General features: G+C 40.1%; 1 protein-coding gene across 14 annotated transcripts in view; it reads left to right on the top strand.

Moving 5' to 3' along the window:
• Nucleotides 1-23,017, top strand: part of PLCB4 (phospholipase C beta 4) — a 422,070-nt gene extending 399,053 nt beyond the window's left edge. For 13 of the 14 annotated variants that reach the window (XM_086701708.1, XM_086701702.1, XM_086701707.1 and 10 more), the window contains 8 exons: nt 3,804-3,919; nt 5,215-5,290; nt 7,316-7,491; nt 10,518-10,619; nt 15,787-15,844; nt 16,245-16,331; nt 19,312-19,348; nt 21,488-23,017. In XM_086701708.1, coding sequence (XP_086557834.1) covers nt 3,804-3,919; nt 5,215-5,290; nt 7,316-7,491; nt 10,518-10,619; nt 15,787-15,844; nt 16,245-16,331; nt 19,312-19,348; nt 21,488-21,576 — 741 coding nt within the window. In that variant the 3' untranslated portion in view covers nt 21,577-23,017. The remainder of the gene's footprint in view (nt 1-3,803; nt 3,920-5,214; nt 5,291-7,315; nt 7,492-10,517; nt 10,620-15,786; nt 15,845-16,244; nt 16,332-19,311; nt 19,349-21,487) is intronic. The other variant, XM_086701713.1, reaches the window with a different exon arrangement.
• Nucleotides 23,018-25,745: the final 2,728 nt, after the last annotated feature.

Here is a 25,745-nt window from a genome sequence, read left to right as displayed (position 1 = left end):
CAGAGATCATTTTTCCAGACCAAGTTTCTTGTTATTTGTATTACCTGTAATCATTGCAATTCAATATGCTTCTAAACTTTCATATTATTTCTGCATACATTAGGTAATTTTGCAGCTCATAACCAACCCACAAATTAGGTTGTGCAAGTGGATCTTGTTTAGTTTTCTAATAAAGTGAGGGCTGGAAAGATTAGTGTGTGTTTCACAAAGCCACTTGGCTACTGATTGGCTGAGCTAAGACCAGATTCCAAGTCCTCTTGCTGTCTTCCCTTGCTATTTTTTTTCATTCATACAACAAACATTTATTGAGCATCTGCTATGTACCAACCTTTGTGCCATGTACAAAGACTTGCCCTACCCTTGTAGAGCATAATCTTACCTACTGGAATCCATCATGAACACCTTTCTGGCACAAACAGCCTCATTTATATCTAATTGGGTGAATAAGATTCACCAGAATATTTCCTTAAGAAATAGTCTGTCAACTTCCAAGCTTCAAAGCCTCGCCTTTTCTTGTGCTGTGCTAGGATATTTAAAGGAACAACCTTCTCCACCCTCCCTTCGATACTTGCAAGAAACAGGAAAGCAGAAAGATTACATAGGAAAGATTCTTAACATGTTTGAATCCGCACTTGCAAAGAGCCTCTTATTTATTTGCCCAGGAAGATTAACACATGTACAGAGCAGGCATAATGCCTTTAAATCTTAAAAGGAAGACTAATAATAGGGCGTTTTGGTAGGCTTGTTTTTGTCCACAGCAACGCAAGCTTAGTTAAATCCATTCAAATAAGGATACGTTAACATGTTGATTCCTGAGGCAGTTGATTCATCATGGAGGGAAGGTTTACTGATTTAATTATTCTAATTGCTCTCCCTTTTCCCAAGTCACTCTATATTATCATGGATATTGAATAATATAAACAGGTTATTATAGTTTGAATAAGATATAGCAGACATTTGAAATAGGATTGATACTATATTTACTTTTAGTCCTAACATCCCTGTGAACTAGGTATTGCTCTCCCAGTTACAAAGATGAACAGATCAAGAGGCCCAGTGACTTGCTCCAGGATTTGAGACTGAAGATCCCATGTCCTGAACTCAATGCCACATTGCAAAAACCCTGGCTGAAATGTGTTTATAACACCAAGTGCACATACATTGAGAATGTTAGATTTATGAGGTGTTTCAACCACAGCTTAAGCAAGATGCTGTTTCATACAATTCCCTGACACCAAATCCACAGCAAGATAGCATCACCCTGGACCACCCTTTGTCCCCGTTGTCAATTTCTGTTCTGAGAACCTCCCCACCTAGCACTACCCTCCTCCATGACTTCTCCCAAAGATATTTATCCAAATGGACAAAAATTCCAGGAACATGTGCACTAACGTGTTTCCGAAAAATACATGTATAACCAAATTGTAGTTCAAGTCCTATGTTAATTGACTAACAGTGCTGGGAAACTTAGGAAATCTTGGAAAAGTTAAAAATCACTTCTTTTATATTTTATGAAATCTTTTTTTTCATTTCATTTTATTTTTTTTCAATATATGAAGTTTGGAGAAGGGTCCCTCTGGTCTCCTGCTCCTCCCAGGCTGTGGGGTGAGGGTAAGGGAGGCAGGGCCTGGCAGAGGCTGGGGCTTCCTCTGCATCCTCCCTCCCCTGAGAGGCTGCACCCCTGGTCAGCTCCCCTCCCCCTCCTGGCCCCAGCGCAGAAGGGAGACAAGATGTAGATAAAGACAGAGAACAGTTCTCAGGCCCCTGTCCCAGGGTGGGGGTCAGGCCCTCTGAACCTTTGAAGGTCCCTGTCTTTCCAATACCCCAGAGGGGCCCTGGGACATGGCCCTCCCCAGCTAAGGTATTCATTCAACAGGATTTTTTTTTTAAAGGCATTCATCCATTTATTCTTTTTATTTTTTGTAAGTTTATTTATTTTGAGCCGGGGAGCAGGAAGGGGCGGCCGGGCGGGGGGGGGGGGGAGGGGGGGCGGGCAAGAAAAAAATAAAAAAATAAAAAAAAAAAATATATATATGAAGTTTATTGTCAAATTGGTTTCCATACAACACCCAGTGCTCATCCCAAAAGGTGCCTTCCTCAATACCCATCACCCACCCTCCCCTCCCTCCCACCCCCATCAACCCTCAGTTTGTTCTCAGTTTTTAAGAGTCTCTTACACTTTGGCTCTCTCCCACTCTAACCTCTTTTTTTTTCCTTCCCCTCCCCCATGGGTTTCTGTTAAGTTTCTATGGAAAGAGCCTAAATGTCCATCAACTGATGAATGGATAAAGAAATTATGAAATCTTTTAAAGACATTCATAAATTAGGTTTCCTTCAAGTCTAGCCTAACTTAGGAAGAAATTTTTTTTTAATTAAGTCACTTAATTTAAAAAATAAGTAAAAGGAGGGGTGCCTGTGTGGTTCAGTCAGTTGAGTATCCAACTCTTTTTTTTTTTAATGTTTATTTAATTTTGAGAGAGAATGTGAGCAGGGGAGTGGGGCGCAGAAACTGAAGCAGGCTCCAGCCTCTGAGCTGTTAGCACAGAGCCCGATGCAGGACTCAAACCCACGAACCATGAGATCATGACCTGAGCCAAAGTCCAGTGCCCAACCGACTGAGCCACCAGGTGCCCCAGGTGAGCGTCCAACTCTTGATTTTGACTCAGGTCATGATCCCAGGGTCTTGGAATCTAGCCCCATGATGGGCTCCGTGCTGAACATAGAGTCGTTTAAGATTCTCTCTCTCTGCCCCTCCCCCACTAATGCAGGCATGCTCACTCGTGCGTGCACTGGCTTGTGCTCTCTCTCTCTAAAATAGTAAAAGGAAATAGGACTGTGAGGGAGGTTACATAACCTGAGCAACGTTTGTCCCTTCCAGTCTTCAGTACCATCCCATCTGCCTAGTTTCTCAAGAGTAAGACTAGGATATAACATCAAGTATCACTTAGAGTTAGGTATTACTGATTGTGCTGGTTTCCTCTCTGTTTGGCTTGCTGAGAAGCTAAGGATATCTGACTTCAGAGAAGTCACTGACTGTGGCTAAGTTATCAGGAGGAAAGAATGTTTATGGAAAAACTCTTATTTTCTAAGTGTTGCAGCCCCAACTTCATGATGACAGGAAGCAGATGGAGAAATATTTGAAATATCTGTAAAACTTATGGCCACAGCTCCTGGACACTATGTCCTCCTTGTGAATGCACCTAGGTGAGGAAGCCAGTGGAAGATCCCAGTGATGAGGATTTGCAGTCAGATAACAGTGACAACCCCACTGGCAATTCTCACTATTGAGTGATGGTATTTAAGACCTTCCAAAATGTGCTGGGTGTTTAGAAGCCATGTCACATGTGAATAGTTAGCATGTGAAAGAGAGAAAATATGGGAGCTGAACTTGGGTATTTGAGGACCAATGTGTGAAAGGGGCTGTGGACTCATTAGGTGTCTCAGCACGACAAAGATGAACCGTAGAAGTCCTATGAAGAACATGTATATGTAGAAGACAGGACTTGAGGCTGATTGGTGCTGCCCTGTAGTAGGCAGGGATGCCCTTTGAGGGGGGCACATTCATTAGGCTGAGGCTATGGACTCCCTTGTTGGAATATCCCTGTTCAAGAAACTCTTGTGTTGGGTGGGAGGTTGGAAATCCTTCCAGTTCTCAGAATTGGTTACTCCTTGATTTCTAAACTAAGATTCTGGGAAAGCTGGTGAAAATCATGCCAGCCCAACATAGGTGAAGTTTACTAACCATCAGGAAGAGTCCTTGTAACTACAGATTCAGCTTGTAACTACAGATTCTTCTTCTTCAGGAGCACAGCACCATGCAGAAGCTGCATTGCACACAAGTTGACAAAATTGTGGCACAGTATGACAAAGAGAAGTCAACGCATGAGAAAATCCTAGAGAAGGCAATGAAGAAGAAGGGGTAATGGCTCTTTATTTCCTTCCGGAGGCTTTTCACCTTTTTATATTTTGTCTTTTCCCACAGTGAAGCTGACTGTTTAGTCCAAGGAAGAACTTGGTCTTGACTGTGTGTTCTTTAAAAGTTTTTCCTGGGAATTAAGAGATTCATTCAGCTGAAGGCAGGGATTGAGGTGGAAAAGAAGAGCTTTATTCATGTTCGACAGCCATTGGTAGATGACACAGTAACTAATGTCTCTCCTGTGTTTTCCACCCAGGTGGAAAACTCAGGTGTTTTTAAGATGAATGGAGGGGAAAGGAAGGACAAGCTGAAGTTGGGAAATTTTGAAATTACAGAAACCATTTTGCATCACCATAAAATAAATATTAAGGTTGATCTACTCTTGGGGACAAAAATACAATCTTAGTTTTTAATGTTACAAGGATTTTTAGCCCATGTCCCCAGATAAGACTGTTAAAGAAAACCTATCATTGCATTTAGTATAAAAGATTTTGTCTAGAATTAAGCCCAGGGGATATTTCTGCGATGCTACAAGCTCACCAAATAGCAGACTGAAGAGAAAGCATACTGAGTGCCAGCCCTTGAGAGGTAACAGTTTTGATGAAGTCCTAGCATTTTTAGAATAATGCTTCTCTCGGAGACATTCTCAGTAATATCGCGAAGCATTCCGACTTAGGGCATAATACATCAGAGCATATATGCTGAAGACAAACTCAGAACCTGTTCTGGTTTCAGCAGTGCTATAGATATTACAAAAGGAAAAAATAATCACTGAAATAAGCAGTAATGGTTGCTGGGAAATTGCCTTGTATATTTCCTCCTCACAATAGAATAAGAAGCAAAAATTGCCCTATGATGCCAAGAAACTCTATTTTCTGCCTTGCTGGCATGTGTAAAAGACAAAAATCTGGCTTTACAACCAGAAAGAGCTTAAAAATTCACTTCAAGGCCGAGGACCTATTTTCTAGTTTTTATCTCAAATAATATTTTATTGAATAAATGAAAAATAGCCTAAAGAAAAGCAGGAACCAAAATGGAAACTCTGACAACATACCCTTAACAATGAAATCATTGTTAGGTCTGGAGTGTCTCTTTGTGTAGTGGTTGAATTGAGTAATCACGATATAGATATTTTGTAAGGTATACATCTGTTACTAGAAATACTGATGTTGCCCAATGAGCCATGGCCTCCCATGTTTGATGAACAAATTGTCTTCATTAGAAAGCTTTGAAGCAAAGGCTCATGGGATGGGAAGATATCTAACATTGGCACACATTTGTGATTTTTCCATTTGCAGGGGAAGTAATTGTCTCGAAATGAAAAAAGAAACAGAAATTAAAATTCAGACACTGACATCAGATCACAAATCTAAGGTAAGAAAATGCCTAGATTTGCAGAAGATACTTTGTATTTTTTACAAACCCTACCTAATATAAATCAGAAGTAACAATAACTTGGGGCTAGTCTGGGAAGTCAAGGGATCTCAGCATTCACCTTTGTTCCAGACTCAGTGGCTTTGAGAAGAGCCCTTTCATGGAATACCTTTTCCTTCATCTGTTGAAATATGCATTTCTATGTATCTATGTTGTCTGCTTCAGGGGCATCAAGCGAAACAGTACATTGACTAAAAGGAAATATTGTATAAAATACAGAACATGCTTCCCTATAAAAGTAACATTAAACATATGACAAGAGGGGCGCCTGGGTGGCGCCGTCGGTTAAGTGTCCGACTTCAGCCAGGTCACGATCTCGCGGTCCGTGAGTTCGAGCCCCGCGTCAGGCTCTGGGCTGATGGCTCAGAGCCTGGAGCCTGTTTCCGATTCTGTGTCTCCCTCTCTCTCTGCCCCTCCCCTGTTCATGCTCTGTCTCTCTCTGTCCCAAAAATAAATAAAAAACGTTGAAAAAAAAATTAAAAAAAAAAATATGACAAGAAACCCACCCAACTTAGGGACTGAGTTACTCTTTGATACTTATTCCATTCTAACTTTGCTGTGGAAGTTTAGGATGGGGGAAAAAATGAAAAGCTGATATTCTAAGAGATTATTTCAACTGTTCATATTGCATAAGAAAATGGGAGCTTGGGAGACTCATTAGTTTGCAAATATTTGGGGAACTGAGCACTAAGTTCCAGTCAAGAACACAAATAACTCCTCCAGCATTAATAGTTATAAAAGAGGGTAGGGGGACTCTTAAAGCTCCCAGCTCTAGCTTTTGGTCAAACCAGTCTACACGCAGCTCTCATCCAGCCCAGTGGCCCTGCTGCCTGCGTGGAGCAGCGCCACTGTTCAAGCTGAGCTTCTCGGTGCTATGCATTTTGTGTCCATTCTACCCTGAAGTGACATAGGCAGTAAGCCATGTGTCTTGGAGAATTGTTCTTCACTCTCTTTCTCTCTTCTTAGCTGGAATGTTTGAGAATTAATGTCTCTGCAGCATGCCATGATTTTCAGAAGCTTTGCACAAATAGGAAAGTAAAAGTTTTTGCATTGATATCAGTTAGCTTTTGCTGCATAATAAGCCATGTCAAAATGTAGCGGCTGAAGACCACTACCAGTTATTAGTTTAAAACTCAGTGGGTCAGAATTTGGGCTGTACTCAGTTGGGTAGTTCTACTGATTTTGACTAGGCTCACTCGTGTCTGCAGACAGCTGGGCTTGATGGCTCTACTCAGATATCTGGCGGCTAGCTGGCTGCTGGTTGCGTTTTCCAACATGACTTCTCGTCCTCCATCAGGCTAGCACAGGCTCTGTCACAGGGTAGCCTCAGAGTTCCAGACAGCAGAACGGGGAGCGTTTTCCAAGCTTCCTCTTGCACCACATTTGCTACTGTCTCCTTGCTGAATCCACTCACAAGGTCAGCCAGGTTCCAGGAGGTGGGGAAATGGATTCTAGCTCTTGATATGAGGGAAGGTACAAAACCACATTACAAAGAGCATGGATGTGGGGAGGGGAAGACTTTCTACCCCAGCATCTGTTAGAGTGGACACAGTGAGTCATGATCCAGGAATAAGAGAATACAGAGCTCTTCATTCAGACCTGTGGCCTTGTGGACATGAAGCTGGAAAGGCATGAGGAGCTGGGGAGAATCTGATCAAATCAGTAAAGGAGCCCAAGGTCTGGACAAAAGGGAACATGGACAAGTTAGGCAGTGAAATCACAGTCCACGGCTGAATATTTAGACCCAAAGTGATCGATTATTTTAATAAGCTGTGACCTCCTGATTCCCATGGATTAGTACCTGTTTTTTTTTGTTGTTGTTGTTGTTTTTTATTGTTGTAGTATCTACTGATTCACCAACCAAATTGGTAGGTGAGATTTGAAATACAGGACTGATGCTGTGTTTTCAGTTCATACTGGATCTGTGACAGTTCCAAATGGCACCATCCCCTTTTCCCCACACAGGTCAAAGAGATAGTGGCCCAGCACACAAAGGAGTGGTCAGAAATGATTAACACCCACAGTGCTGAGGAGCAAGAAATCCGGGACCTGCACCTCAGCCAGCAGTGCGAGCTCCTGAGAAAGCTACTGATCACCGCCCACGAGCAGCAAACCCAGCAGCTAAAACTGTCCCATGACAGGTAGGCAAGTGAGCCTTCTCCAGAGCGAACTCCTAATTTTGTAATAGGATTGAGCGTATGTATGAGCCAAGGTAGGAAACAAGATCAACTTGACATAGGATACTGAGCTGTTACACATATCACATCATACAGTTGAGATAAGAAATATGAGCTATAAGAAATGGCCTCTGCCATCAAAGTGCTTACAAGTGTTAGCAAGGTTGGGGCACCTGGGTGGCTCAGTTGGCTAAGTGTCCAGCCTTGGTTCAAGTCATGATCTTAGGGTTCATTGGTTCGAGCCCTGCGTCGGGCTCGCTGATGGCTCAAAGCCTGGAGCCTGCTTTGTTCGGATTCTGTATCTCCCTCTCTCTCTGACCCTCCCTCCCTCCCTCCCTCCCTCCCTCCCTCTCTCTCTCTCAAAGATGAATGAACATTAAAAAAAATTTTAAGTGTTGGCAAGGTATTAACTCTCACATGAACAATTAAGTTGAATTCCAGATAGTATAGGATGCACACCAAAAAGCAGCACAGCACAAAGGAGCTCGGCTGCTTCCAGAGGGGTCATGGAGGCTCCACTGGGTGGTAGGACTAACAATGGGCTTTGGAAAGTGGCCTGGAGCCTCGTAGGAAAGGAAGACACAGCAGGAGACAGAAACCAACCAGTTCAGCTCCTACCTCAGATTGGATCTGGTCACTCCCTGGCTAAATGTGGTGAGACCCTTTACATTATTAGGAATTCTGGGAATTTTAGAAAGAGAGGCCTAATCAAGAAACAGCAAAGAAGTATCAGTTTATATGGGTTTCTTCCACCTTCAGCAAATGGAATGTCGCATTTAAAATACCGCAAATGATGAACTGGACTTTCACCCGGGGCAGAAGAGTGTTGATGTCAATTACGTCTTTTTATCCCAGCTTTGTTACAGCTTGTTAGCTTCTCCCTTCATGCCTGCTGTATGCCACTGTTAGGATCTATTGATATACACAAAAGAGTAGAGAATAGAAAAGCATTATACAAACAAAGCAAACAAAAAATTTTAAACGCTAACTGCATAAATTATCTGAGTGCATTCATGAATTCCCAGCCTCATTTTGGAGTGACAGATGCAGCCCTGAGAATGTGAAGCATTTTGCCATAGTTCCCAATTTTCTCTTTCAAAGCAAGAAAATGAGGTATACCATGCTAAGTTTGCTGTAGGTTCATGTCCTATACCCTATCAATTTTAAAGCATTCTATTAAGTTGTATAGGATTAGAAGTTGTCTTTCTTTTTTCCCTTAGAGATGCTGTTGATTTGGTACACAAAAAGGTCTGTTCGGTACCCTGCCTTTGACCCCTGCTGCAATACCAGATTGTAGGTATCTTACCCTCACTCAATGATACTTCACAGGCTGAGGCACTCCATTCTAATCTCTCTTGTAGTTGAATAAAGAAAAGAAGTTAGCCTCAACAGTAGGCATTGTCCAAAAGAAAAAAGGTAACTAATTCTTGCATTGCTTAGGAAGTTATTTGAAGAGAGCATAAGCTATTTACTAATTTACCTTAAAAAAATAAATGCACGGCAGGGGCGTTTTCCCAAGTAACAGCAGTGTTTAAGCTTTTCTCAAGCACCCTGTGGTTGTTGCATTCTTCACCATCACAGCTGTGGCTCTTGGTTAAAAAATCTGGCCTTCTTGGGGCTCAGTTGGTTAAGCATATGACTCTTGATTTCAGCTCAGGTCATGATCCCAGAGTTGTGGGATCAAGCTCCGTGTTGGGCTGCATGCTGACAGTGCGGAGCCTGCTTGGGATTCTCTCTCCCTCTGTCTACCCCTCCCCTGCTCGCTCGCTCTCTCTCTCTTTCAAAATAAAAATACTGCCTTTTTAATACTGGTCAGCAACATTCGGTCATTGAGAAATGCTTGTCGAATGAATGAATAAAGAAATGGTTGATTTACTAACACTAAACTGAGGAAGAATTTGAGAGCCATTTTCTTGGGCCTAGGAGTTTCTATGCATATTCCTGCATCTGGGGGATCAGTGTTATCTATCCCTTTTGATATAGTACAGATACTACTTAGAACACCTGATTCCTTGGTCACTCATTTCCAGCCAGGGTTTCAAGGAGACCCCCCCTAGGTTCCAGAAAAAACTCTCTGTTAATAATACTCATTTCAGTGTTCTAAATTGTATACCTTTAATACACACATAAGTAACCCAGGAGTCTTTGTCACATGCACACAGACATTCTGGCACACGCGGTCATCAGTGGCCTTATGTCAACAACCTTTTTTTCTTACTTCCTGTGCTTATTTGAAATCATTTAGTCTCCTTCATTCCCATGAACCGTCAGAAAACATGAAGGTCACTTGTGAGGGTCACAACATCCTCTGTCTCTTCCAGACCATCTGGTCCCAAGAAATGTAGGGCAAAGCTCAAAAATCTTTATATTTTTATGGGCAAACATAATGTTTCTTCATCCCATTTCATCACTGTTACTTTCTCAGTAGGTAACCCACTTCCACATCTCATGGATTCAGGCTCTTTCCTGCCTTTTCACAGGATGCAAAATAACTTGATGAACTCAATAATGGGGGAAAAAAGTGAGAATGGGGAAATGAGCTCAATAATGGGGAAAAAACAACAGTGGGACTGTTGTTATATGTAGAATGAATGAATGGTTGGATGAATTTATTTTTTATTTTAGATAGAGCACGAGTGGGAGAGAGGGAGAGAATCTTTTAAGCAGGCTCCATGCTGTCAGCCCTGAGCCCCATGCGGGACACAATCCCATGACCTGATCTGAAATCCAGAGTCAGACGCTCAACCAAATGAGCCACCCAGATGCCCCTATTTATTATTTTCTTATAGTTCCATGTCCATAACATAAAATTTGCCAGTTTAACTGTTTTTAACTGTGTGGCATCAGGTACATTCACACTGTTACGCAGCCATCACCACCATCCATCTCTAGGACTTTTTCATCTTCCCTAACTCAAACTCTGAATCTGATAAACACTAACTTCCCATTTCCCCCACCCCACCCCTGTTTGTTTTCTTTTTAATACTTAGGGAAAGCAAGGAAATGCGAGCACACCAGGCTAAGATTTCTATGGAAAATAGCAAAGCCATCAGCCAAGATAAATCTATCAAGAATAAAGCAGAACGGGAAAGGTAAGTCTGAGAACATTCACTGTGGGCATGTAGCATTGACTAGGAGGCATAGACTCAGTAATGTGTATGTGTGTGCATGCACACATACTCACATTTGAGATACAAAATCCTTGTTTGTTTTGACTAAGGATTCGGCTATTATAACTGCTGTGAAGATTTACTGTTACTATAGAATGGTTGTCTTCTGATTGCTTACTACCACCAGTAAAACAATCAATTGAATTTACATTCAGTATATGTGTGCTCATATACAAACAAAATTGTATAAAATATGGCAAAATATCCTTCCCACATTCCATTGGGTCATCCATCCCACAAGCATCTCACCTGCTCAGGTATAAGCCCAGTCTGGTTGGGTGGTTCTGAATAGCAGGTGTAGGAGGAAGGTCTTCCTTTGATTTGCCCTGTGCTGTCCTTGATATCAGGGATCATCTCCAAGGTCCCTAGTCAGGTTTTCTGGCTTGACCTTATCTTGGTTGGCTTTTTTTAGAAATAGAAACCAAGACAAGAATTTAGGTGCATGTCATTTACTGAGAAAGGGATCTTCAGAAAAGAGGAGTAGGAAAAGTAGGAAGGGTCAAAGGCAGGGACTAAGCAAGGATATGTTGTTCTCAGCGACAGTCCCTCTTTAGGCTGATCCTAAGCTCTGTAGTAAGATCTGTACCACACATCCCTTTAAACCAGGGGGGTCTGGCTTTTGTACGTCTGTGTTAGTCAGTCATTGGCCTCCTGGAGCTGGGGAAGGTTTATGTGACCTCCAGAGAAGGTCCCAGATGCAAGCCCTTTAGGCAAAGGCAGTGTAGGGGATTTGAGAGGACATCAATAGTCATGTTATCCAAGAGAGGTAATTAATAGCACTTGATTCCCAGTGATCGCAAAATACAGAGCAAAGTGAAGATTATCTCTTGGGACTGAGACATGAGCATGTTTAGGGCTTCAAGTCACTTAACTCTCCCTTAGCTGAGTTGTTGGAGAACTTTGCAGCTGCAGAGGAAAGCACCCGTGTTTCACTTACATGGACTTTTGTGGGTACCTGATGTTTCCTCTTTGTTTTGAACAGGGCAAGAACTGCTGTCCAACTTCCTCAATTTCATTGATTTTTTTCGCCATTATTAATAATGATATTAAACTTGAAATACAATCAGGTATAAAGTGTAATACCATCCAGTGCATTTTCATACTGAAGTTTTGTTGAATTAAGTACAATTGAGAATGGGTCATCAATAGGTCATAGAATTTCACAGTAGCATGACCTGGAAATGAATTGACTTTTTAAAATGTTGGCCTCAGAAATTTCCCAATCAATGTGGAGTATCTAGGGAAATTATTACTCAGCTTAATCAGTACTTATTTGCAACATCCTATTGTGGGTCTAGTTTATGTATTCTCAGAAAAGGAGTTTTTAAGAGCCTTAGATACATGGGAATGACATTGTCTACTTTAGCTCAAAAACAGAATATTCCAGCCATTATAAAACCTCATCAATTTGAATTATTTTCGACTGTCCAAAGTGAAATACAGAATTCAGTAGGGTAAATGTGCTAATTATTAAACAGCTCTTTTTCATTTTTTTCAAGTATGTTACAAAGTGGACTTCCGTCCACTTTGTTTTTAATTTTTTTTACTTTGATGTAATATATTTGTTTATTATAACTCTGTCTCCAGTGATAGGTGGTTCTAGAACATCTACAAATGGCTGGTTTTTTAAATAATTTCTGGGTGCAAAATGGTTGTCTTCTAAACACACGCATTGTGTGTCCACTTTAAGAAAGAACTTAGAGGGGCGCCTGGGTGGCGCAGTCGGTTAAGCGTCCGACTTCAGCCAGGTCACGATCTCGTGCTCCGTGAGTTTGAGCCCCGCGTCGGGCTCTGGGCTGATGGCTCAGAGCCTGGAGCCTGTTTCCGATTCTGTGTCTCCCTCTCTCTCTGCCCCTCCCCCGTTCATGCTCTGTCTCTCTCTGTCCCAAAAATAAATAAATGTTGAAAAAAAAAATTAAAGAACTTAGAAATGAAATTAAAAATTTATAAGCAGATAGCTATGAAAGATATATGAAATTAAAAATTTATAATCAGATAGCTATGAAAGATATATAGAAACTGAAAAAACAAAAAACAAAAAAAAAGAAACTGAAAAACACCATTTCTGAGTTGAAGACGACATTTCAACAGAAATTAGGCAATATTTATAACTGAATGACAATACAAGTACTCTCTATCAATGTGTGGAAGGTAGCTAAACCATATAGCAAAAGAAACAATCAACAAAATCAAGAGGGAACCTACAGAATGGGGAAAATATTTATAAACCATGTATCAGGGATTAATATCCAAATATATATAAGGAACTCCTACAACTCACAACAAAACAACCTGATTTTAAAATGACAGAGGACCTGAATAACATTTTTCCAAAGAAAACATACAAATGACCAACAGATACATGAAAAGGGGTCAAGATCACTAATCATCAGGGAGCTGCAAATCAAAACTACAGTGAAATAAAACCTCATACCTGTTAGTATGGCTATTTATCAAAAAGACAAGAGAGAACAACTGTTGGTGACAATGTAGAGAAAAGAGAACATTTCTGCTCTGTTGGCACCACGTAAATTGGTGCAGCCACTATTAAAAAAATATGGAGCTTCCTTAAAAATAGAAATACCATATGATCTTACAACCCTACTTCTCAGTATCTATCTGAAGGAACTGAAATCACTATATCAAAGAGATATCTGCACCCCTGTGTTCATTGCAGCATTATTCAAATAGCCAAGACATGGTAAGAACCCAAGTGCCGATGAATGGATAAAGAAAAAATGATTTTCCGTGCACATGTGTGCGTGAATGTTATCCAGCCATTAAAAAAAGAGGAAATCTTGGCATTTGTGACAACATGGGTGGACCTTGAGGGCATAATGTTAAGTGAAATAAGTCAGAGAAAGACAAATACTGTATGATTTCACTTATGTATGAAATCTAAAAAAAACCAAGCTCATAACAGCAGATAAAATGTTGGTTTCCAGGAATTAACGGGGTGGAGAAATGGGAAAATGTTGGTTAAAAGGTACAAGCTTCCAGTTATAAGAGGATTAAGTTCTGGGGATCTAATATCCAGCATGGTGACTATAGCTAAGAGTACTGTATTATTTATTTGAAAGTTGCTATACTATTTTCACCTTTTTAAAAAAAATTTTTAATGATTATTTTTGAGAGAGAGAATGCAAGCAGGGGAGGGGCAGAGAGAGAGGGAGACACGGGATCTGAAGCAGGCCTTGAGCTGTCAGCACAGAGCCCAACACAGGTCCCGAACCAATGAACCATGGGATTATGACCTGAGCCAAAGTCGGACGCTTAACCAACTGAGCCACCCAGGTGCCCCTATCTTGTTTTCACCTTAAGAAAAGCAGGTAGCTTAAGTGCTATTTAGAGTGAAAATTATAGCCTAGCTGTATAGAGTTTTTTAAATAAATGCAAACTAATGAGTTACATACCCAAGAGAGTATAAAATTAGAAATGCCCAAATTAGAGTAATAAAATTAGAGTAAACCCAAAGATTGCAGGTGGGGAGAAATAAAAGAGTATCAGAGTAGAAAACAAAAAGCAATAGGGATGGTCAGCAAAAACAAAGGCTTACTTTTTGAAAAAACAAACCCCACGAGATCAGTGAACCTCCAGCAGGACTGCGCAAGAAGAAAAAAGAGCACAAGTTAGTAATCTTAGGTCTAAAAAGGAGGCATAACTGCAGAAATAATATTGTTGAAAATGAAGACTACTATAGAGAATACTACCAGTGAGTCTGAAAACTTGAATGGACAATTGCCCAGGAAAATATAAATGTCCAAAATTGACTGAAAAAGAACAAGATAACCACAATAGACCTCTAGCTATTAGAGAAATTCACTCAGAGGTCTTTTCAGTCATGAAGATCACTCCCTGGTAATGATGCCATTTCACAAAACTAACTGACACAAAAGTAAATGCCTGGTAGTACCAAGAGCAGGCAAAGACATGCAGAAAAGTAGCATTCAGACACTGGTTGTGAGTGCAAATAAGGACAAGTGCTTTGGAGTAAAGGTGAAGCCATTCATTCCCTACCAACCTGCAAATCTAGGTCTATACCATAGAGAAATCCTTGCTCATATGCACGAGAAGATACTTGTGCATACTTATTTATCACTATACTTATTTAATCAGTAGCCCCTGGGCCACACATCACAGGATCCTGTGCACCAGATCATTACCATTTGTCATTGATGGCCAACTAGAAATATTCTAGTCTCTTCATAAATGGAAAAACCCATATGGCATATGAAAATAATGAAGTGCTTTTAAACACAGCCGTATCTCTAAATTCTAGGTTAAGTAGTAAGTTACATGAATAAACCCAGAATATGTTACCAGTTCGGGAAATTTGGAAAATACACAAAACAATACAGATCTGCAGCATTGAGAGCTGGTTACAAATGCAGTCTCAGGCCCCACCCCAAAGCCACTAAATCAGACCCCCTGGGGGTGGGCCCAGCAATCAGTGGTTTTGACAATATCTCCACTAGATTTGTAGGTGCATGAAAATTTGAGAAACACCTGTATGTGTTATTAAATTTTTTTAACGTTTATTTATTTTTTTGAGACAGAGAAAGAGCATGAATGGGGGAGGGTCAGAGAAAGAAGGAGACACAGAATCCGAAACAGGCTCCAGGCTCTGAGCTGTCGGCACAGAGCCCGACACAGGGCTCCAACTCACAGACCGTGAGATCATGACCTGAGCCGAGGTTGCATGCTCAACCGACTTAGCCACCCAGGTTCCCTTGGAATAAAAATATTAAAACATAGATGGGAAGGTCCACACCAAATTCAAAATAGTGGTTATGTCCAGAGAGAAAGAAACTGGAATCAGGAAAAATACAAAAGGGGCTTTAATTATATCTCTAACACTTTGTTTCCTTTAAAAATACAAGACAATTATGGCAAAACTTTTAATATTGAGTAATCTGACTGGATACAAAGATGTTTGTATTTTCCACTGTACAGTATAGGTTTCAAAATTCCACAAAAATTAGGAAAAGTGGTAATTCCATCCATATAATTAAATGGAATAGGACTTTAATATTATGTCAATTCTATTCAATGTCAGCTGCCAACTGATATTTGTACCTATTACTTTTAGGAGAGTCAGGGAGTTAAATAGCAGCAACACCAAAAAGTTTCTGGAAGAAAGAAAGAGAGTAAGTATTTTATAATTCTCTTGGCACTGTAAACAATAACTCACGCTTAGATATCAGACGTCTGGCTAATTTGTTTAATTTGATTTTTCTGTAAACATTCTAGCCTCTCTTGTCTGCTCCCTGAGAACTAAATAATCTATTACTAAAATTTTTAAGATATTAATTTGGCATTATTTTATATGGAAAAGGGAGCCAAGTTTTGATTGCACCTAAGTACTCTATTGTTTTAGCAGGAAAGATCTTCCCAGTAAGAATTAGGGGGTTATACTCTTCCAGTTGTCAGACTACTTTTCATGATTTTTTTAAATAATTATCTCCCTGGGTTAAATTGTAAACTTAACGGTCATACCTCTATCATCCAAAGTTTATCCGAATTTTTTTTTTTTTTTTTTTTTTGCAGCTCGCCATGAAACAGTCCAAAGAAATGGATCAGTTGAAAAAAGTCCAGCTTGAACACCTGGAGTTCCTAGAGAAACAGAATGAGCAGGTATTTTACCTAAAGGGCATAAAAAGACATAGCCAGCCAGGTTTGGGGGTGGATGCCGTACCTGCAGATAGTGACCCTTCTGCTAAAACCCATAGCCTGAGTAGCAGCATGGAAGGGTGGCTAGGATGTGATCCCTTTTACTGTATTTTCCCCATTGCATCAAACAAGAACAGAAAATACCCTTTTCTGAAATGGGAGAGGAATGTAGCCATGGGAGGAAGAGACTCTGAAGTCGTCTTTGGAATAGATTGTGATGATTCTAATAGTGATGTCCCTGAGAGGAGAAAACAGAGGTTACAAATTATGTCTCCATTTTCATTTAGAGCTTTGTAATTTGCAACCTAGGCACATGTGATAGTCTATTTAAAAGCAGATGAGAGAAACCACCTGGTTTCAACTTCAGTCTTAAAAGTCATAAAACCATCTTAGGGCTTACTAGCGGGACCCAAGGAAAGGAGCTGCCCAAAACTCTACAAGCCACCTAACGTGAGTGGCTACCATATTCTTGGTATTTTGTTTTTGTTTTTGTTTTTTTCCAGCAAGGCACATAGTTACCCCAAACCCAACTCTTTAGTTAGCCATCGGGCATATACCAACACCAAGATATATATGTATGTTTACCCGAAGAATAGTGCAGGTGGGGTCCTTCCCAAATGGGCTACAGTCCACTGGCCATCCAGTCTCATTTCAGTATGATGGCACTACCACCAGCTTATAAGACAAAATGACCCTCCATGGCAGGTTAAATTTGAGTCTATCTTAGTTCAAATTTCAGTTTTTAGGTATGCTGGTTTGGAAGTTTTTTTATCTAGATAATTTACTTCTATCTAGGAACTGTCAAGAGGTTTTGATGAAACGTGTACTACATTGTTCTTTCCTATTTCCTCATCTACAAAGCAATCCTCTTTAAGATGTATTTCTCAGAGTAAATGGCTCCTTTTGAAAAACACTTCGATTGGAATTATGCTAAAATGTATCTTTTAGAAAGTAAAACAAAACCCTTAAATCTTCTCTTTTTGTATTGCAGTTGGGTAACAAGTAAATCCAACTTCTGGTTTCAGATTTGTTACTTTTTGGTGGACAGAAGTTTTATTCATCAACATACTTCTGAGTTATGTTTCACATTTCCTTTTCAGCTAAATGCTTCTATTCATGAATAGTCCACAGATCCTCAAGGGGGACAATAAATGTTTTATTGTCCTGTGGGTCCAATTCATTTGACCATCTCATAGATACATCACGTTGTGGTACGAGTTACCTAGCTTATGTTGTTGGTCTTAAAGCACTTCTCAGGAAGTGTTCCCATGGGCAAAATGGGAATATGAATAAAGGTAAAGCCACCATCTCCAAAATGTTAGAACCTACTTCTGTGATTCAGGGCTGGGTGGGGATAATGATGCCTCTCAGAAGAAGGCAAAATGAAGGTAAGGCAGTTAACTAAATTAAGAAACTCCTTGGAAATCGCTGTGTTGCTTAGCAACAAGTTTGACTAAAGAATGTAAATGTGCTAAAAATTACTCATTACTACAATAGCGGTGAATATCAGAGCTAGAGAATATGCTTACCTAGTGTTTTTTATTTCAGAGCCAAAGTACATAATAAAAAAAAAAATCACTTGGAGCTTTTATCCTAATACATGGGTAATTCAAACCACCCCAGAGTTCTTGCATTAAAATATAATGGATTAGTGATAACTGGCTTGATAATATTGGGAGGATAGTGGCTTTTTGATCCAAAAATTGATATAATGCATTTCAATATGTTGTAAGCAGTGTCTACCACCCACAACTGATACTTTGAGTCACAGAAGCTTAGGAAAGCATAGAATATGAGAAAGCTTGAGATTTGATGAAGATTCAGTGAGATTCTATGACAAGAAATTCACAGTATCCTATTGATGCTTCCAGAAAAGGTAGAATTTGGACTTGAATTTCTGTGTTAAGCTTTGCTTTACCAAAACATGCCCTGTTCAGTAAAAAATCCAGTCCCAGATCTTTCTAGTGTGGTTTTGTTTGGAACTTAACAGTCAGAGAGCTCTCAGTTACTCTGTGTGTTACAACACTGTCCCAGGCATAGTACAAAAGATAGAGTGAGTGACTCCATTTCTTCCCTCATAATAGGCATGGGCTGGAACCAGGTAGGAGAGCTCCCTTCATAGCCAATTAAACACTTCATTGGCAGAAAAGTTCCCTTATTTCCAGACATCCTAAATTTTTAGAACAGTCTCCCAAACCTTTGTTAAACCCAAAGACTACTTTCTGCTTCTAAGCCAAAAATAAAATAATTTTAACATTCATCCCTTATATCTCCCTTTAAGGCTTCTTACTGCTTCCTTATGACCCAACTCCCAGAGGTTCACCCCATCCCTGCAAAGCAGAGTGTGGAATGGATCTCCTTAATTAGCTACACCAGCGTTGAGGGCACTGGCGGAAACAAGTCAAGTTTTAATATATTTTGGCCCTGATTCTAGATCCTAACCTCCTGTGTTCTTTTTAAGCCATCTAATGGCCTTGCCTACTTGGTCAGCCAATGCTTCATTTAAAAGTCCAAAGGTCAGGGACTCGTTTTCTACTAAGTTTTCCCAAGTATCTCATCATCCTCACATGTACCATTCCAAACATCAACAGCTCCATTACTTTCACACCCAAGCTTTAAAAATTGATTTTTGTCATCAACCCTACCATTTAATAAAGTGAGGGTTCTTGCTAAAAGGTGGGTTCTCCCCCCTTCAATCACTGCTGAGGAAGAGAAGCACAGTCTGGGCATCTTAGGCATCGGTTGTTTGTTTTGTTCTTTTTTTTTTCTGTTGAGATCAATTTGGGGAGAGTTTGTCACTGATGGGTGTATACATGTTTTATTCTTAGCTTTTTTGCTTTTCTGTATATGGTTTTACATTCATTTTTCAAGTTCACTTCAGTATTCATTTATTTTGTTTTATATGTATGACTCAATTTTGACATTACTATTTTTGTACAAACAGCTATTGAAATCCTGCCATGCAGTGTCCCAAACGCAAGGTAGGACTGAAACTCTAATCAGCAAGACATTGCTTTCCTTCTCAGCTATGCTAGTGTTCTCGGGGCGATCTCCATTTATGATTCATATCTGCTCATAGCTAAGTAGTATCTCAAGGTTTTGGATGTAAAAGTTTGATCATGTCATGCTTGGACTTCTGATGTAATATACAAACTGACATGCCCAAAATCTTTAGAGAATGATTTCTGAGGGAGTTGGAACCAACGTTTCCTACTACAGACCTAGGAAACTCAAGTCATGCTAATAACGATATACCTACACATCAAGAACAGTGATATATGACTGTCATTTGGACTGACCACAGCTAACTCTGGGTCACGAGGTCACATCTCTCCCAAACATTAATATGACTGCAATTAATTTTAAAGCACCCTACTAGAAAGTTCATTGGTGCTTTTTTAATGACAGAGTTATGGTCTGTGTGCAGAAACATTATAGAGTGTTATGACCCTTGTCATGCTTTCTGCTAGATCTGGTCTGCCAAGGACCCTAATCACCTCTTATAAGTAAGGTGACCGTATAATTTATTATCTGAACCAGGATCATTTTGAGAGGGAAAGAGGGTGATGTTCATAATTGCCAGGACTACAGGCATAAACTGGAACTGTCCAAATGGGAATGCATGGTCACCCTGCTTCTATGAGAACTTAGCTCTGAGAATAGTCCTTTATTGTCATATGATTCTTCGTTCTATGACCGTGTTCAGTAGTGCCTTTAAATGCTAAATGGGGAAAAGCACAGGGAATCTTTTGTTACTATTTATTGAACATAAAAGTATTTAATTTCTAGTGCTGATAATGTTTCACTGTCCTCTCTTATGAATACCGTTTGTGTCATGGTTTCATGTTTGTATATTTTTCTCCATTTCTTCATTTCTCTATTAGAGTATTAGTATACTTCAGGCATAGAAGAATATCTAGGTAGAGGGAACCGTCCATCCCATATTTGAGCAGAAAGATAAAATTCTTTGGTACTACTCTATCCTCTTTGCCAAAAGGAAACTTGAAGCCACAATATAAAAATAATAAGAAAATTACTGTATGGTCCATGGGTCATACTGGTTTTGTAACAGGGCCTCTTTGGGACCTCTAGATGCTTATTGGATGATGTTCAGATTTGACCAACCTCCCCCCCCACCATTGACCTTCTATTTAGTTGGAATACCTAAGCAGACCTAAGTAGTAACATCAACACACTTCAGAGTCCTCTGAGTTATGTCTTTACCTGTTTCCATTCTGAAATGTCCTTTATTTCAAAGGGGCATGTCACACAAAGAGGAAAGGGATGCTTTCTTATTCCCTCAAAAATTACATGGGTTGGCTTGGGCATAAGCATCCAGGAACCAGCTGGAGAGTAAATGTTGAAATAAGCCAATTAATTTTCCCTATACTGCCAAACACAGAATCTGCCCCCATCTGACTCCTTTCTACCTCCCAAACCCCCTGGTTGTCTTAGTGACAGTCTTAATTCAGGAGACCAAGTTCACCATGGCTTACTTCCTGGGGAAGCCCATAAAAACTTACCTTGAAGTGAGAGCCCAGAGGGATAATTTTTGGACAATAGGATTCCAGGAACCCTACACATTCCTGTGATGTTGTATTTGCAAGGCACTCCAGCCAGATCAATGTGATATGCTCCCAACTAAATTTCTCCATCAGATTCTTAGGGAGTTAACTAAATTTCAGGCTATTTGGGGAAAATACTGTGCATAAGAAACACCTGTTCTAAAAGTTCAAATTATACACAGCCAAGGCAACATGTCCATCTGTAGAATCTAAATCAAATGGTCTGATGTGAGGTAGTCTATTGAAGGCCTGGCTTAGCCTCTTTTCAAATGGTTTTCCTGGTGCTATGGAGAACTAGTTCTTCACAAGCTTTAATGTGCATCCAGATATCTTAAAGATCTTGTCAAAATGCACATTCTGATCCAGTAGGTATGGGATGGAGTCCCTTGGAGTCCAAGGTTGTGCATTTCTCACAAGGTCCTGGTCCACAGACTTCACTTTGAGTAGCAAGGGACATAGTGACAGCATGGAATTTACGGGAGAAGAGAGGCCGGGGCGGCTACATGCCTTTGAGCGAGAATTTCAACACGTAAGGCCATGTTTCTGATGTTACAGGCGAAGGAGATGCAGCAGATGGTGAAGTTGGAAGCCGAGATGGACCGCAGACCAGCAACAGTAGTGTGAAACTCCAGAACGCAAACTGAAGCCCCAAAACCACACAGCATCAAAAGATCACCCCCAAGCTTCCCAACACAGAGTTCACGCAAGAAGGCTGCTGTCTGTGGGTTTCCTTTACGCCCAGCCAAGATGTTACCTGAAACCACCAAGACTTACATATTTCTATTTAACATTTTGAGTATTGGATCTCCTTGGCCAACCATAAGTAGCTCCCAACCCACCCAAATTACTAGCCCAATAAGGCAGAGTTTCACCCTTGATATTACAACTTAAACATGTTTGCTATAAAATACCATCACAAGTGAATGAGCTTGGTGTCCACAACTCTGCTCTGTGATGCATTAGGACATGTTTGAGCTGCAGCAAAAATAGTGCATTAGCGATTGAATATCAAGTGCATGCACTAGGGGGAAAAAAACCAACTCTGTCTACAAATTCATCAGCAGAAGTGGCAGTCTGCTAGACAAATTTCGCAGAATTTTTCTACATCTGAGTTACCTCATCAGTAAGTGCCATGTCTCTGCCATGCCGTAAGAAGCTAAGTTCCTGTAAAAGTTGTGGAAATTATTAGAATAAAAAACAGTAGAACAGTGTACCTGTGCCAAAACTCATCAGTGCTCAAGGGAGAACTCTGTTAGGCACATGTTAAGAAAGTTTACATCTGATATTGCTTTATAGGAATTGCTTCTGCCGATTCCAGACATTATAATACACTATTACACCATAAAGATCGTGAAGTGGTAATTGGCAAACGTTTGTAAATGTGACCATGTATAAAATATTTATACTTCTACTTCACACTGTTAGAGCAAAATCATCTACGTATTGCCACATGATGAGATTAGTAAACAGGAATACCAGAACTATGTTTGCATGATACACAAGCACCAGTTAAGACTAATCCATACAGATACAGTTAACCTAATGCCAAATAAATACTGGTTTAATAAAATGTATGGCACAGAATATAATTTGACTATGAAGACTTTTAGCATAATGAAAAAGTCTATATATATGTGTATATGAATATGTGGGCATTCTTGATACTTCAAGTTCTAGTTTCAAAAAAATACATAACTAATTTAATTTTACACAAAAATATTTATGCAGATTTTCAGAATTTCATATCAGGAATAACCTTTTTACGTCTGTTAAATATCAAAACAATTTGCTACAGTGTTAATCTGCATGGTCTTTAAGCCTGCCATAGTTGTGTTGCAGACAGTGCATGAAAAAGTATTCTGCGGGGAATCAAGCCATGCCGCCCAAGCCGGGAGGAGTGCATGGAAACTTGGTAGTCTAGAACTAATCAGATTACTGATTTTAGGACACAAAACACCAACTGAATTGTTGTATATGCTTGTACAAATTGATTCTGTGTGTTCCCCTGAACAAAGCAGAGAAAACGATGTTACCATCAATATTGAAATTAAACTTCCAACTTCTCTAATAAAAAATGAAAACACATTTACCATCCGTCAGAGTATATACTTTCCAGCAGACTTTTTGCCTTTTTCATAAATGAGCCCTTCGTTATTTCTAAAGGAGGCTTATTCGTGCCCCCACACATTTCCCCTACCTCCGAATGACAATGAAACAGGCTCATTCTGGTTGACACCCAAATGTGATGCATTTGTTGATGTACGTGTTTTTCTTTTTCTCCTATGTATCATTTGAACTGGTTTCTGTGGAATTTCTCTGGTTCCCTGTTTGCTGGTCTGGAAGACAATGGAGTTAGACCATATGTCTTTCAGCACTAATATCCCATGGAAAATTATGGCTATTAATGTAGCACCACATTGGGATGGCCAATTCTCAAGAATTCCAAATGGCTCCTCATCCAATCAAAGGACATTTTTTTTTTTTAATTTTTGAAAGAAAACGAGCTAGTGTGAGTGTGGGAGGGGCAGAGAGAGAGGGAGACAGAGGATCCAAGCAGCCTCCACGCTCTCATTGGCACAGAGCCTGATGCAGGGCTCAAGTTTCAACCAGACGCTTAAAAGACTGAGCCATCTAGGTGCCCTCCTCCCCCCATCAAGACTTCTAACAAGAGCTTAGCACATCATTCTGTGGCACTTGGGTGAATTCGGCAATTGCTTCTCTTTCCCTTGCTCCCAGTTTTCCCTTTGTCTGATCTGATCTTCTCTGCCTTTTCATCCTTTTACACTGCCATAAATATTTCCATTTCCCAGTGTTCTATCCAGAGCTGCTTTTTTCTTTAACTTAGACTACTCCCAGTATTTGAGACATTTTGCCCCAACCTCAAAAAAGATTCCCCTGTAGGATTAAGATGTACAACAAAACGATGTTTTACTTTCAATTAGAAGGTCAGATTGCACTCATTCTGCATTCTCACTTATGAAGGAAAAAAAATCTTGGCCAGTTAAAGTAACTCAACCTTTTCCAGCTTAAAAAAAGTTATTTCAGAGGCATATTCAATTATTTCAAAGCCAAACCCCCTGTTAGAGTCCCAGCCCCATGCAGGCCTTTCTCCCAGATGGCAGTGGGGAGGAGCATCTGGTCTCCTAACTGCCCTGCGCTGCAGCCCTGAAAAATGGATCCTTCCATCCAGTGGTTCAAGGTCTCTTCTCAGTCAAGTGTTCACCCTGAACTCAGTTTATATTAGCATTCTTCGGGGATGCACAGGAACTTCTGGATTCTTGTGAGCTGTTGGAATACCAGAGGTGCTAACACCAGTCCATTTAAATACCTGCTTTGCCCATTTGTCAGCTACTAGTGCCATGTTCCAGTGTCGTGATGTTTCTCCAGGAGGCTTGCAGTTTGTCAGAGCAGTGCCCCAAGAAGCAAGAGGCGATCCTGATTTATATTGGGCCCCAGGCCAACCTGGGTTTCTACTACGTCTTGATTCTCCCACCCAGCAGGACTTCCTGTTTCAATCTGGGAGTCAGGACCCTTGAGTCCATTCTCTGTCTCCTCAGTCCAGAAAGGATATAGAACTTCCTATACCTGACTGGAATGTCCATACAAGACTATTCCCACTTCATAAGCAGACTGTTCTTACCCTTTTGTGAGGATAAAAGGCTTGGTGGGGAAAAAAAGAAACAGATTGCCAAAATAAATTCATTGGGAAGTATAGTTCATCAGATCTAAGATACCATTGGTTATAAGATGCACCATTATTCTATATACCACGAAGAATGAAAACATGTTGCCAATTAAACTTGGACACATCATCCTGTGATTATAAGACATCTCAATTTCAGAGATGTGAAAATATGTGTATCTTGGAATCCAAGAAATAGTATTTCAAAAATATTGTACAAGCTAATCAAATCCCAAGACTTAAGGGGCTGGCAGGGGTGGGGGGGGGAGGTATAGGTAAGGGAAAGCAAGTATTAAAGATAGGATACAAGTGGTACATTGTACCTGCTGTCAGCACAGAGCCTGCTTCACATCCTCTGTGCCCCTCCTCTCTCTCTGCCCCTCCCCCACTCTCTTGCTCTCAAAAATAAACATTAAAAAAATGCCAATCAAAAGACATTGGGTAATGGAATGGGTAAAAAAATAATCATCTATATGCTGCCTATAAGAGATTCATTTCAGACCTAAAGATACAGAAAGATTGAAAGTGAAGGGATGGAAAAGCATTTATCATGCAAATAGAAGTGAAAATTAACCTGAGATAGCAATACTTATATCATTCAAAATAGACTTTAAAACAAAGTCTGTACCAAGAGGTAACGATGGACACTATAATTCAATAAGAAGATATAACAATTGTAAATATTTATGCACCCAACATGGAGCACATGCAAATACATAAAGCAGCTAATAGTAAGGGAAGTAATCAATAGTAATACAATAATAGTAGGGGACTTACATCAATGGATAGATCATCCAAATAATATTCAGATTACTCCATCCTAAAACAATATATATTCTTTTCAAGTTCACATGGTATGTTCTTCAGGATAGATCACATATTAGGCCACAAAAACAAGTCTCAGCAAATTGGAAACTGAAGTCATACCACATATCTTTTCTGACAACACTACAAAACTAGAAATCAACCACAAGAAAAATCTGGAAAGAACACAAATACATGAAGGTTACATAACATGCAACCAATGAATGAGTTCCCAAGAAATCAATGAGGAAATGAAAAAACATGGAGGCAAATGAAAACGAAAATACAATAGTCCAGAATCTTGGGGATGCAGCAAAAGTTGTTCCA

Source organism: Puma concolor, chromosome A3 (assembly GCF_028749965.1).
Source record: "Puma concolor isolate L17-30 chromosome A3, mPumCon1.1.hap2, whole genome shotgun sequence".
Taxonomy (NCBI): Eukaryota; Metazoa; Chordata; class Mammalia; order Carnivora; family Felidae; genus Puma; species Puma concolor.
The sequence above is the reverse complement of the archived record's forward strand: the minus strand, read 5'-3'. Positions and strand labels throughout refer to the sequence as shown.